The sequence below is a fragment of the Cladosporium halotolerans genome, assembly GCF_011745625.1.
Source record: "Cladosporium halotolerans strain TM138-S3 chromosome Unknown Sca8, whole genome shotgun sequence".
Taxonomy (NCBI): domain Eukaryota; kingdom Fungi; phylum Ascomycota; class Dothideomycetes; order Cladosporiales; family Cladosporiaceae; genus Cladosporium; species Cladosporium halotolerans.
This window is the reverse complement of record NW_027191459.1, coordinates 797,264-809,731: the sequence shown is the minus strand read 5'-3', so window position 1 is coordinate 809,731 and position 12,468 is coordinate 797,264. Positions and strand designations below refer to the sequence as shown.

The 12,468-nt window shown below is 55.5% G+C and overlaps 6 protein-coding genes across 6 annotated transcripts; 4 read left to right on the top strand and 2 right to left on the bottom strand.

Annotated features, from left to right (window-relative positions):
* Positions 1-56: 56 nt before the first annotated feature.
* On the bottom strand, positions 57-1,307 carry WHR41_03435 (uncharacterized protein; the record flags this gene model as incomplete). Its single annotated transcript, XM_069372041.1, has 1 exon — positions 57-1,307. One exon carries the CDS (start codon positions 1,305-1,307, stop codon positions 57-59), a length of 1,251 nt encoding a protein of 416 aa, XP_069231225.1.
* A 1,080-nt stretch (positions 1,308-2,387) lies between these two features.
* Positions 2,388-3,449, top strand: WHR41_03434 (uncharacterized protein; the record flags this gene model as incomplete). The annotated part of the gene is made up of 1 exon (XM_069372040.1): positions 2,388-3,449. The coding sequence occupies one exon, from the start codon at positions 2,388-2,390 to the stop codon at positions 3,447-3,449; it is 1,062 nt and encodes a 353-aa protein (XP_069231224.1).
* Positions 3,450-4,122: 673 nt separating this feature from the next.
* WHR41_03433 (uncharacterized protein) lies at positions 4,123-5,063 on the top strand (the record flags this gene model as incomplete). Its single annotated transcript, XM_069372039.1, has 3 exons — positions 4,123-4,244; positions 4,308-4,548; positions 4,626-5,063. 3 exons carry the CDS (start codon positions 4,123-4,125, stop codon positions 5,061-5,063), a joined length of 801 nt encoding a protein of 266 aa, XP_069231221.1.
* Positions 5,064-5,962: 899 nt separating this feature from the next.
* Positions 5,963-7,004, top strand: WHR41_03432 (uncharacterized protein). The gene is made up of 4 exons (XM_069372038.1): positions 5,963-6,385; positions 6,434-6,556; positions 6,620-6,740; positions 6,793-7,004. Exons 1-4 carry the CDS (start codon positions 6,062-6,064, stop codon positions 6,861-6,863), a joined length of 639 nt encoding a protein of 212 aa, XP_069231220.1. The 5' UTR covers positions 5,963-6,061; the 3' UTR covers positions 6,864-7,004.
* A 673-nt stretch (positions 7,005-7,677) lies between these two features.
* Positions 7,678-10,254, bottom strand: WHR41_03431 (uncharacterized protein; the record flags this gene model as incomplete). Its single annotated transcript, XM_069372037.1, has 2 exons — positions 9,219-10,254; positions 7,678-9,145 (listed from the first exon to the last, which is right to left on the bottom strand). Exons 1-2 carry the CDS (start codon positions 10,184-10,186, stop codon positions 7,678-7,680), a joined length of 2,436 nt encoding a protein of 811 aa, XP_069231223.1. The 5' UTR covers positions 10,187-10,254.
* Positions 10,255-10,600: 346 nt separating this feature from the next.
* WHR41_03430 (uncharacterized protein) lies at positions 10,601-12,460 on the top strand (the record flags this gene model as incomplete). The annotated part of the gene is made up of 1 exon (XM_069372036.1): positions 10,601-12,460. One exon carries the CDS (start codon positions 10,601-10,603, stop codon positions 12,458-12,460), a length of 1,860 nt encoding a protein of 619 aa, XP_069231222.1.
* Between the last annotated feature and the right edge of the window lie 8 nt (positions 12,461-12,468).

Sequence of the window (12,468 nt, the reverse complement as noted above, 5' to 3'; positions counted from 1 at the left end):
CAAAGTCGATGTAAGCGGAAGTTCTGTAACCTTTTACGGTTAGCGCCGCCTTAGGGTTAGTAGGAGATCAGTGTTCTCCTCCGTTGCCTTTTGGCGAGGTCGGTGTGCAGAACCTTGTGAATCTGCGAGCTGACAACGTCGACCCAGCCGTCTTTCGTGAGACTGGTGGAGTTGGTCATGTAAGTCCGCTTTTCGTACGGATGGTCGAATTCACGTGGCTGCTTGAAGATCCATTCGCCAGTCATTTTCGACATGGGCTGATCAAACGTTTGACTAAGAAGCTGCCACTTTCCGGCCTTGTTGAGGGCTTCAAACCACTTGGGATCGTGTTTGTCGTCTTTGCTGAGCGGAACCCATTGAGCGTAGAGGATAACTGTCGGTGGCCAGTTGGGCATGCCATCGAGGCCGTAGATTTCTGGGTGGTCGCGTTTCATTACGCCGTCTATCTCCGGAACAAGATCGAAGAGGGAGAAGTCGGAGCTGAGGACGCTGACGCAGAGGTCGTAGTTGCGCGGGAAAGACGGGTCGTCTGCCATGGCGGCTACTTTGCTGAGGAGAGCTTTGACGGTGTCTTTGTTGTACCACCAAACTGCACGGAGGCCGTGGGGCTGCAAGCCGCCGGCGGATCGGAAGTCGTAGTCGGTGTCTCTGTGGACCTCGACAGTATAGTGAGTGATGACGCCGAAGTTGCCAGGGCTGCCGCCGAGAATTGCGTTGAATAGATCTTTGTCGGAGCTTGCGTCGATGATTCGCACCTCGGCATTGTGGTCTACGAGCCTGATCTCGCGAACATGGTCACCGAAGAGCCCGAAACTGCGGCCGAGCTGCCCGTAGCCGCCAGTCTGAGCGTGGCCTCCAACGCGAACATCAGCACACTGCCCATGCGGAATGAACAACCCGTTCTTGGCCAGGAAGCCGTTGAACTCGCCCAGACTGAAGCTGACGCTGACGCATACGAAACACTTTCCGGAACTCTGATTGAGAATCTTGAGATCTGTCCCTAAGGCTTTGAAGGTCGGCTTCATGTCGATCAAGATGTTGGCACCGGAGGTGGAAGACGCGCCGCTGTACTGGTGACCACCACTCTTGACAGCCACGGCGATGCCGTTCTGTTTCGCGTACTTGACTGCCGCGATGATGTCCGCGTCGTCCTTTGGCTGCACGATCAAGGCCGGGTGCATGTCATGATCGGTTGCGTGAGAGCTGGTGGCATACTGGTAGTTGTTGTTCTCGTAAGCTTGGGCTTGGACTGTGCCTGCTGCTGAGCGAATGTACTGTGTGCCGGTAAATCCTTGGATGGTCTCCATGATGCTGGGGAGTCCCCTGGCGATCTTCTTGGGGCCGTTTGGGGCGAGAGTCAGGCACAGGCGGCCATGCTGACGGCCAATATATACCGGTGTCCCCTCAAACACGTTCTGCGCTGAGAGGCATGGGGGTGTAAAGCGTTGTCTGATGAGACGCGCACATGAGCTGAGATGGGCTGAGCAGCAAGCTGTTGTCTGCATGCATTGGCGGCGCCCGTGTCCATGGTGGACAGATGAGACAGGGCTGAGGATGGGAATGTGGCTTTAGGTGCTATTGCATGACAACCTGAGCCTGTGCTGGCTCCGGGCTGGAGGTCATGCGGTAAACCTACAGGTGGCGCTGCGACAGCTGGGGCGGTGGCAGTCGAGAGCTGCCCGCTCGTTCGACTGCTGCAGCGAGCTGGAGGCCGGATGTGCAGATGGGTGTGATGAGACCTGGAGTGCAGATTGTTGTGGGTGCTGGAGCGCTGATGGTTGTGGGAGCTGGAGCGCATCTGGCCGAGTGTCAGCACGCATGCCGCCGAATGCAGCCATGCCTACCAGCTTCCGCGAGCAATAATAAATACGGCCTTGTGAGGTGCAGCTGGCGGCGCCATGCCGAACAGCACAAGCAGCGTTCAGCTCAAGGCTGCTGCTGCCGGGCTCTCCACACAGCTGAATACCTAACGTGGCTGTCATCCTTCCATGTCGCCGTGGGCGCAGGCGCTCCGAAGGCTTGATGCATCCACGCGGTTAACAGCACATGGGTGGAAAGTCGAGGTCCAGGGCGCACTATCAGTAGGTAGTATGGATGGGTACGTGGTATCATCGCACGCTCAGCAGGCGGATGGCTGCCGGAGAGAGGGCAATGCCAGTCACGCGTGTTGCTATGAGTACTCAAGTGCACCAGGGTGACACCAGGCTTAGCTCAAGCAGGGTGAGGTGAATGGCAGTCGTCGCTGGCGTGCGCGGTGCACAACTTCAGCCAGCCCGGGTGTACAGCGTTGTAGCTTGGGCGCCGACGCAGCTGCTGTAGGTCGGAGCAGTACAATCAATTTTGATGATCGATAGTCCCAGCTACAGTACATACCTTGGTAGTGCGCCATGCGCACCCTCGCGGTCGCCGGCGGCGCCTCGCCGAGTCTCGGTCGCGCCATCGCCAGCGCCGTCTTCGCCCGCCACCCGCCCGACCGATGGCGTCTGCTGCTCCTCTCTCGCTCCCCGCGCTCCCCGGCCTGGCTGCGCGCCCTCGACCCGCACGCCCATCGCCACGCCCTCCGCGCCGTCGACTACACCTCCATCCCCTCGCTCACCTCCGCCCTGCGCGGCGTCCACACCCTCGTCTCCGTCACCGGCGCCGTCGATGGCACCCAGGCCCAGACCCAGATCAACCTCCTCCACGCCGCCGTCAATGCAGCCTGCAAGCGCTATGCGCCTTCGCAGTTCGGCCTGGGCCACAAAGCCTGGACCGAGATCCGCTCGCTGCGATGGCTGAACCAGGATCTGTTCGGTCAATGCGCGAAGCATTCAAGTAATATAGACATCGCATACTTCAATCATGGCTGCTTCATGAACTACCTCGGCCACGGAGTCTTTCCTGCATCGAAGCCGGCGTCGGAAGAGGAAGATGCGCTGCGGACAATGCAACAAGTGCAAGTATACAAAGCAAGTGAGGACAGTGTTTGCGAGGGACTGCAGCGTTGTGGCCCACTGTCGGATGGATCTGGCGGATACCTCATCGGATTGAAGAGCGGTATCGCCGAGCTTCCTGTCAGGCCAGACGGCCAGTGGCCGCGCATCACCCTCACCACCGTGGGCGATGTTGGCCGCTTCGTCGCTGCGTCTCTAGACCTGCCAGCTTGGCGAGGACGCATGGATATGGTTGGCGAGACGGTGACTATGGGTCAATTACTGCGTCACGCTGAACAGGTGACTGGAAAGACCTTTCGAGTTACTGCGCTGCAAGCAGATGCTATACGGCGCAAAATGGCCACCTTCTCGCAGGATGATTTTTCAGGCCTCCTCTGGTCCGAGATAGATCTGGCGTACACTCGAGACAAGGACGATGAGGCTGTTCTGCAACCGGTTCTTAACAATCACTTTCCCGACATAAGACCCGTCACTGTACATAAGTACCTAGAGAAAGCTTGGAAGCAGGCCATGTAACGCATATCATTCAGCCTCACAGACTCCTGTCGCACACCAATTCCGCTGTCTTCTCGCACATCATTCCTGCGCCTTTCGCATTACGTGCTTGCACGCGCGTCATTTACACTTCGTCTTTCTGTGAGTTTCTGTCCTTACCTTTTCCGCAACCGTCGATCGGAAGATTTGGCAAGCCGCCGATTACAGCGTCAGTGGAGCCTCAGGTATATTGTTAGAAGAAGTCAAATTACACAACATTCTGATCAGTCAACACCAACTCAGATGTCAGCGTTCCACGGATGTTGACTCAGTAAGTCAAATACGAGGACGAGGTGATCACAAAGCGTGCGTATTACCGGAAAGCAAAAGGGGGCAACGCGGAACTCCCCAAAATGAGAAAATGCCGGCTCGATGTAGCTGAACGGTGGCACAAGTGATGGAACTTGCCACTCCGCCACCTTTCACTCTCACTTTTGAAAATCTGTGCTTGAGTCTTCCCGGAACGTTACATCAGCTTATGCTATGGGTTGTGCTACCACAAGCTGTGCGCACCGGGACTACCAGACGCCCGTATTCGCAAGAGTGATGAAACTAAGTGCTTAAATAAGGAGCTCGGCCCAGCAAACACTGAAGAGAAGGAGCGAAACATCCTCAACCCTCCACTGACCACCACTTCTCATCTCTCTCTGATAAAATGTCGACATCAATCCTCCTCATGAGCCTTTGCGCCATCACTTACGTGTACGCCAACAATGGTGTTCCTGAAAACTACTTCACCGACAACCAGGGCATTCAAGCCGCCGATGCCGGTTCACCGTACGGACATCCATCCCACATACCCATCATGGCCTGGCCCTGCTGATCTGACAACGTTCACAGCATGTGGCACTTCGCAAGCGGCTCCTGCCTGCCCAGCGCCGCGGAAGACGGTCAAGGCCATCAAACTAATGGCGTGGACCCTGGATGGGGAGAGTGCGCCGTTGCTGCTGATCTAGACGATGGATGCCCGGGCAACTCGCATTATCAGGGAGCGAACGTTTTCTTCCACGGAGCGGCTGGGGAGCCGTTCGACATCACGCCTACGTACTTCGCGACGAGAAAATGTTTCGATAACTCTTGGGTAGGTTCTATTCATGCATATCGTATTGAAACGCCTCTTCTCTCAAATTCCCTGCTCACTGATCAACGATCAAACAGCGCACCTACTACGGCGTCTACTTCAAGAAAGATGTCGGCCACAAATCCGACTGGGAATACGCCATCATGAGATGGACCCAAGACGGCTCGGGAAATTGGGTCCGAGACTCCGTGTCGCTCGAGGTCGACGGCAAACGAGGCGGCGGCTCGTACAGCAACATCCCGAGCACCTTCGACAGCTCCAGCGATCAATTCGAAGACGGGAACCAAGGCCGCGATCATCCCAAATTGTATTTCGGCAAGCACCACCACGCCGTCCACTGGGACACTTCGAGCAACTTTAAGAGTACCTGCGGTACGGGAACGGATGACTTCAGGGCAAATGACTTCCAGTTCTGGTCTTCGTCGAACCTGAGACACATTGACAATATTGACCCGAACTGGACGTTTGGGAGAGCGACGAACCCTCACGTGACTGTTGATGGCATGTGCGGTTGAGTGGGTTCATGGCGATGAATCATGGACCGAGGGATCGTGCCAGGCGGCTACTGCGGGATCTAACGTCAGGTCTGATCGATGCAAAGAACTACGTATTCCCTCTTCTACTCGTGTTGGGTCAAGTTGCATTGTCAAAGCTCCTTTGAGAATAGTGAGTCCTTGCTCTTGTTCAATAGTAGTGCTTGTCTGCAAATGTGCCAGATTTTCTACTCCCACAGTTGAACGAGAAGAGCTCATGTGCTTTTCTGAGACTAACGTGGCCTCTTGAGAGGGATGAGCATGCCAAGCAGACGAACAGGAGATATCGCTTCACTGGGCAATTGTCAACAGTTGAGTCATGTATTTCGCATTTCCAGACTTCCATTTCCACCAGGAGATGAGATCCTGAAGTCCGCCCCACGTCTTTACGCGAGCTTCGCGGTCTGGCCCCGACCCTAACTAGACCATTCGAGGCAAACGCAGTCTCGCTGCACGTAATATATCCGCCAACACATACATTTTGCACGGACATCGTGGGATGGCACTGATACCAGATATGAGTTGGCCATGCTTATTCCTATTGAAACAGACGAAACGCTCATACAACGTCGATTGATGTTTAAAGATAGTGATCTTCATCGCCACTTTATAAATTTTTCCAACCCCAGTGCGTACCAAAACACACAAGATCGAGGAGGCACGCTCTTGCAGTATGCTGCACGCAAAGGACTCTATGCCATGCAGAAAGATGGGTCCTTTGAGCATGTCCCGAATGCCTAAAGCGCTAGATACACCGCTTTTGAGGCCTTGATGTCGGCGCATATTGGAATGCGGACTATGATATCGACACATCAGAGCCATAATGCCTTCGGGAAACTTGGACGAGATGACAAATGTTCTCAACGTGACCTTGGATCTCGAAGCAGGCATATAAAGGCAGCGGCTCTCGGTTATCATTTGAATCTCATTTCCCAAGCACCATTCAACGAGGCCAGGCATCGTCCTCGACCTCGGGCATCATGTCAGCAGTCGTAACATCCCTCTATTACTTATCTGAACAGTCCGAAGATGCCACCTATCCCGCGCAGAACATGAGGGAAGACCTGGCGAAAGCCTGGGCAAACGGAGAGAATGACGTTCAAAAGCGAGTCTTGGCGGCGGGCGAGACAGACTACACATGGGCAGAGAAGCAGGTGCACGACTTGGCCGGCAAGGGAATGGGAGTCGAACGAGCAGTATCTGGATTTGAATCCTGCTTGAAGACTCTCAGGGATCTTGTGACCGAGCTGGACCAAGTGCCGACCGTCGAGCAGGCGTCCGAGATTTGGGGGGCATATGACAAGGTAAGCCCTGGAATCGAGCGCTGAGACAATGACCTAATCGATGAGCAGAGCCTTGACAAGTATTGGGACTTCGTCAGGGCGCTCACTTTCAAGCTCAAAGATGCTGGGATTCGGAGGTATCTTGGCAAGATTTTCAAGGCTCTTTTCGAGGCTCACCTGAGGGCTTTCGAGGTAGATATCAAACAGTTATTCAATGGCTCAAACTCCTCGCTAATACGGAGATACGATGCACAGATCATCAGGACGAAAATGGTAGCAAACGTTGGCCCGAAGATTGACACCAAAAGGAAGTTTGAGACGGAGAGGTTGCCTGGGTACAACAGACCACCTTCCACCGAATACTATCAGACACCCGGTCAGCATCATCACGAAACCTTTGAAGTATTGACATAGCTGACTTGGCACAGAGGAACTTCAAGAGTGGGGTGAAAGGACTATGGGATATCTTGAAGAAGGTCTCAAGGCGGCTTCTGGGTGATCGGTGACATGGGTTTTCCGGGATACTGAGAGACTGGCGGTTGAACCTGAAGCCACGATGGACGGTGCTTTTCAACAAAGCATCATGATTCACAGTTAAAAGACCTAAGGTACCTTCTTTTCAAACCTTATTCCGCTGTCACTCATATCCTGATGAAGTATCTTCGGCTTTTGACCGTGAATCTCCCCTATGTCGAGCGAGTACCACACTGTGCGGCTTTACATCATCCTATGCCTATTTGTATCAGCTGCGGCGATACCACCCTTGTTTTATACCCCACGAAATGAAAGATATGATAGACGCCCATCTCCATTATTTGCTTCTAATCTCCCGTAATATCGCCCCGGCAGCATCCGTAATTTCTTCTACTGCGTTAGCGCCTAAGGCCGGACCAGAATTACAGGCGATACCAAGAATTTTAGCTTCCGGACCCTTTTCGGGATTAGCAAAGGCTGGTTCCGACTATCTGGCTCCGACACGCTGGACATGCTGCGTCTCGACGTGTACGACGACATTTCTACCACCAAACCCCTGCCGAAGTGCTCACGAGGTCCAGCTTTCTTCAGTGCTAACTGGGTCTCTTGACCCACGAAATCCTTGGGAACCATTCAAAATGCCCCGACGCCGGTGACAGCTGTTCGCGCAACGCCAACCGTGTTGTGGAGAGAAGATCAAGAGGATGAAAAGGTGGCTGTGAAAGCTGAGATGGGAGGATCGGATGGCAGGCAAACTGGGGCGAACACTCAAAGGGCATTGCGTGCGGTCGTTTAGCGTAGAGCTTTCCTTCGTCATTTACATGTTGGGATGTACAATATCAAGTCAATTTCTTCAGCACCTCGACTCCCGCACCTAGCACCTCTGGATTGCTCGATCTCCTCAAACTGTCTTTGAGAATCTCCCCACCGCCCTGTTCCTTGAGCGACTTCAAACCCCGTTCCCCAATCTCGCCAGGAGCACTGACAACATTGAGCACACAAACCAGCCCCCTGTGAACCATCTCTTCGCTCTCATCCGCGCACATCTCCAGCAAGATCCTTACGCCACGCTCTTTCTCCAGCACCGCCTCAACAGCCTTGTCCCACTCCGTGAGCATCGCTAGCGCGCCGCCGGCTGCTCTCCTCGTAGCCAGATCCTCCACGTCCGCGAGAGCGAGTAAAATATGCATGCGGCTGCCAGCCTGCTTAGTACCGTCCGCAAACTTTGCGACAGCCGCGGGGGAAGCCATGAGGTTGCAGACGAGCTCGACGCTTGCGCGCTGGACCATGGCATTGCTGGAAAGCAACAGGCTGTTTTCGAGGGTAGGCCAAGCTGCGCGCAAAATGAGGTCACGGGGCGCAGAGTCGTCCATAGAAGCTAGGTTCGTGAGCGCGAGGAGTGCTTCGAAGGTGGGCAGGAGGTTGCGCTCTTCAGCTGCTTGGTCAAGATCGAGAAGCTGAATTAGCGCCGCGGCGGCCGAGGCGGCGGGTAGGGCTGCCGTGAAAGCATGAGAAGGGTTGATAGAGATGAGGAGGCGGGCGAGAGCATGGGAAGCTGAATGCTCGATTGGAGCGGCGTCGGGGGTGGATTTGTCGGTTTTAGCAACGCGGTCACGGATCTGAAGGAGAAGCTTGACGGCACCTTGCTGAGCCATCGCCGGACGATGCTTTTGCTCCTTTGCTAGGGACAAGAGAATATTGACAACCAAGGCGACGATTGCTGGGGACGCGCTTTGTTTACAACACGATACTAGAGCCGGTATTAGGTTGGCGTTGAGGAGCTTCTTGCACCGTGAGGTGACGTATGAATCTTCATCCAGAGGATCCCGTTCAGCAGGCTTTGAACTGTTTGCATATGCTTTCAGGTCTGCCATTTTCTGCTGTTCCTGCGATTGGACGGGTCTGTACGCCGTCAGATTGCCAAATGTAGTCAGGCAGCCAAAGGCGACGCTTGGACGGTCTTGGAGGGCGGAGACTAGTCGTTTGACCAGATCAAGGTTGGAAGCGATCTCTTCTTTCACTTTGGGCTGTAGCGATGTGTACGCCAAACCTTCGATGGCTTGGTCGCTTGCTTCCGGCTTGTCTAGCACAAGCGTGGACAGCTTTGCCGTGGTGTCGCTATCCGCCGAATCGCTAGTGATTTTGGCTAAGACCAGTGCTGCTAGCGCTTTGTGCGTACCTTGACGGTCCTCAGAAAGTGCCTTTAGCCAAGGGGAACAATAGCGGGCAATGGCTTCTCGGCAAGACTTGTTCACACAGGCTGCACTCAGTAGCTCCAAAGCGGCTTGTTCCAGGGTGTTGCTTTTCCTGTGACGATTTAGCGGTCCTATTCCGTGAGAAACGGGCACGAAATACATTATGAGTGAGATGCTTAGCCTACCTTTTGCCAGCAGCAGCGGCTTCCGAGTTCTTTTCCAGATTCGGCACAAGTTGTTGCACGAATCCGTCGGTCATGAAAAGCTTGGACACGACAGCTGGGACCATCGGAAAGACAGCCGAAGCGGCAGAGAACGCATTGATGAGCTCGTCATTCGTCCCTTTGGCCACCCTGGATCCAATGTACTGGGCGAAAACATCGGCGCCCTTGTCACCGGTAGTCTCCAGCACCTTGGCAATTGCGAGCATCGACTGACTGCGCAAAGCTTGCTTTTGCCTGATGTCTAAGGAAGTCAAGAGTACGTCAAAAGCGTCCTCATCAAGCAGATCCGCGACATTGTCAGGTGCCAGAGCTAGCTGTCGCGCGATGGCCTTCATTGCCCTGTCGGGATGCTCGCCTCCAGCTTCGATGAGAGTCGCGATGTTGAGACGGAAAACGTCACGCTGGGCGAGCTTTTGCTTGTCTGAAGTTTCCCAAAGAGCGTCGTCTGTTGTTAGAGATGCAAAAGCATTGAAGGATGCATCTCCTATCGCATAGACCTTCCCGTAGATTTCGGTAGCGTTGCTCTCGAGTTTACTGACAAACTCCTTCCTTGCTTCCTTATGGCTAGCAATAAGTGACGCGGTCAACTGGTCGGATATTGGCAAGCCGGGATCAGAGTAGAGCAACAAGCTGGTGGCTTCCCTGCATTCGTGAGTGCCGAGCTGACTCTGCTTGAGCGCTTGGAGAGCCTTTTGGCCATCGTCCTCGCTTCTGCTCCCGACATAGTCACGAATGCTCTCTACGGCATCGCGAGTTGCGGAGTGGCGTTGCAGCACTTTCCAGGCATCCTGCACTCGGGCACTGGCGGGCTCAAGGTGCGAGGCCTCTCGCAGTGTCTCGGAAGCCTTGGCGTGGTCGTCGGCCTTGACGAGCTCATCCGCCGTCGCGAGCAATGCCGTCACACGTTCTGAAGCGGCGTTGGAAGCCATTGTCACACATCATCGCAGCGTGGACCAGGCGTTGTCATCAATGATGAAGTGCGGGCTGCCAGCTTGTGGAGCATTTTGGCTTTTGGCCGTGGGGATGCAGCTTATTGGTGCCTCAGGCTGCAGGGCTGGCGTCTCTCGTGCTCGCGTTTGAAGGGCAAGGTATGACGCGGTGCAGCCGGCCTCGGTCTGCGATGTCGCCATGACCGCAAGCCCGGCCTCACGTCTGCTCCAACCACCCTCATCTCATACCCGCGCCGTGTCGCGGGAGTTAATACACCCCCGATGCAGCGATAGCACCATCTGTATCCTGCCATGTTCGACCGATAATACACAGTCCCTACTGCAATCCGCGTCCTACGTCTATCGCATCGCCCTCCACCGCCGCCTGGCCGCCATCCTCCCACTCCGGCAACAATGCCCTCCTCCAGCAGCCGGCCTGTCAGCCACCAAAGCAGTGCCCAAAATCTCACCATCGACAAGCTCGATTACAAGCCCGGAGGCCGCCCGCTCCTCCGCCCCGAGGCCGAAGACGACCGTTCGCCTTCCGGCCGACCAAGCACCTCTCCCAGTTACGCCGGCAGCTTCTTCGAGCAAGTCGCCGAAGGCGTCATGGACAAAGACCGGTCGCGCATGAAGCGTGAGGCAACTCGCTACCTCTCCTTCTTTTGGGCCATCGTCAACTGCCTGTGTGCCGGCAGCATCACCGCTTACTCCTTGTACGCGCCCTTGTTCCAGAAGAGATTAGGCTACAGCCAGTTGCAGGTCAATGGCGTGAGCATTACAGCAGAGCTAGCGATGTATCTGCCGGTGCCGCTGTTTGGTTTGCTGTGCGACAGGTACGGCCCTGGCCCGCCATCTCTGCTGGCAGGTGTCTTTTTTGGGCTTGGGTACATTTTGGCTGCATTTGCTTACAGGAGCGGGCCACCGGCGAGCGTGGGGGGTGAAGGATGGCCGTACGCGGTCATGGTGCTTGCCTTCATCCCTATTGGTATGGGAACAAGCTGCATGTATCTTTCCGCCGTTACGACCTGCGCGAAGAATTTTGGACGCGGGAAGTACAAGGGCATTGCGCTGGCGCTGCCCATCGCGGCTTTCGGATTGAGTGGCATGTGGCAGTCACAAATCGGGAGTCGCATATTGTTCGAAAGGTTGCCTGACGGAAGCAGAGGTCCGGTGGATGTGTATCGCTTCTTCGTGTTCTTGGGCTGCCTTTTCCTAGTCGTAGGTCTGGTGGGGTGCTTCGCTCTGCGGATCGTGGATGAGGAGGAGCTCATTGATGAAGCCGTCGACGAACTCGAGCGTAGCGGCCTCCTGACAGAAAGCGAATTCTTCCGCCGTGCGGTAGGAGAGCGATATGGCACCATGGAGTCCGACCGCTCACTGAGCGACGAAGAGATCGATGAGCTTCAACGCAAGGCAGCCGAGCACCAAGCCCATGTCCTCGAGGAACGACGCAAGAAGAATTGGCTCCTCAACGCCGAAACTCGATACTTCCTCGCCGACCACACGATGTGGTGGCTCGCCGCGGGCTTCTTTCTCGTCACCGGCCCTGGCGAAGCCTTTATCAACAACCTAGGCACAATCATCGACACTCTCTACCAGCCTGATGAAGTGCCATCTTCAGGCAACCCAACCACGGCTGCAACCCATGTTTCCATTGTTGCTATAACCTCCACCCTGGCACGAATTCTGACAGGCACCCTGACCGATCTTCTTGCTCCAACAACACCTCTGCACCAACACCGCCGCGGGCCCCACAGCCTCGAGAACTCCTTTGCGTCTCTCCCCTCACAACACTCCAACGCGTCATCCGACCGTCTTCAACTCTCCCGCGTTACATTTCTTCTAACTTTCGCCCTGCTGTGCTCCCTCGGTCAAATACTGCTCGCGTCGGGCTTCGTCCAGACCCACGCAGAACGCTTTTGGCTCGTCTCCTCTCTAGTCGGTGCCGGCTACGGCGCGACGTTCAGCTTGACGCCCATTGTCGTTAGCGTTGTCTGGGGCGTCGAGAACTTCGGGACCAATTGGGGAATTGTCGCGACCGTGCCGGCGCTTGGCGCGACGGTCTGGGGCCTGGCTTACAGTGGCGTGTATCAGTGGGCGGCGGGGAGTGGCAGCCCTGGCGATGGTGCAGTGGATGTGCTGTGCTACGGGACGAAGTGCTACGCGCCAACGTTCTGGGCGATGGCCGCCAGCGTGTGGGTTGCGTGTGGACTGTGGCTGTGGGCTTGGAGAGGCAGGGATGGGTGGGTTGAAAGGGGCATTTTGGTCTAGTTTTGCAT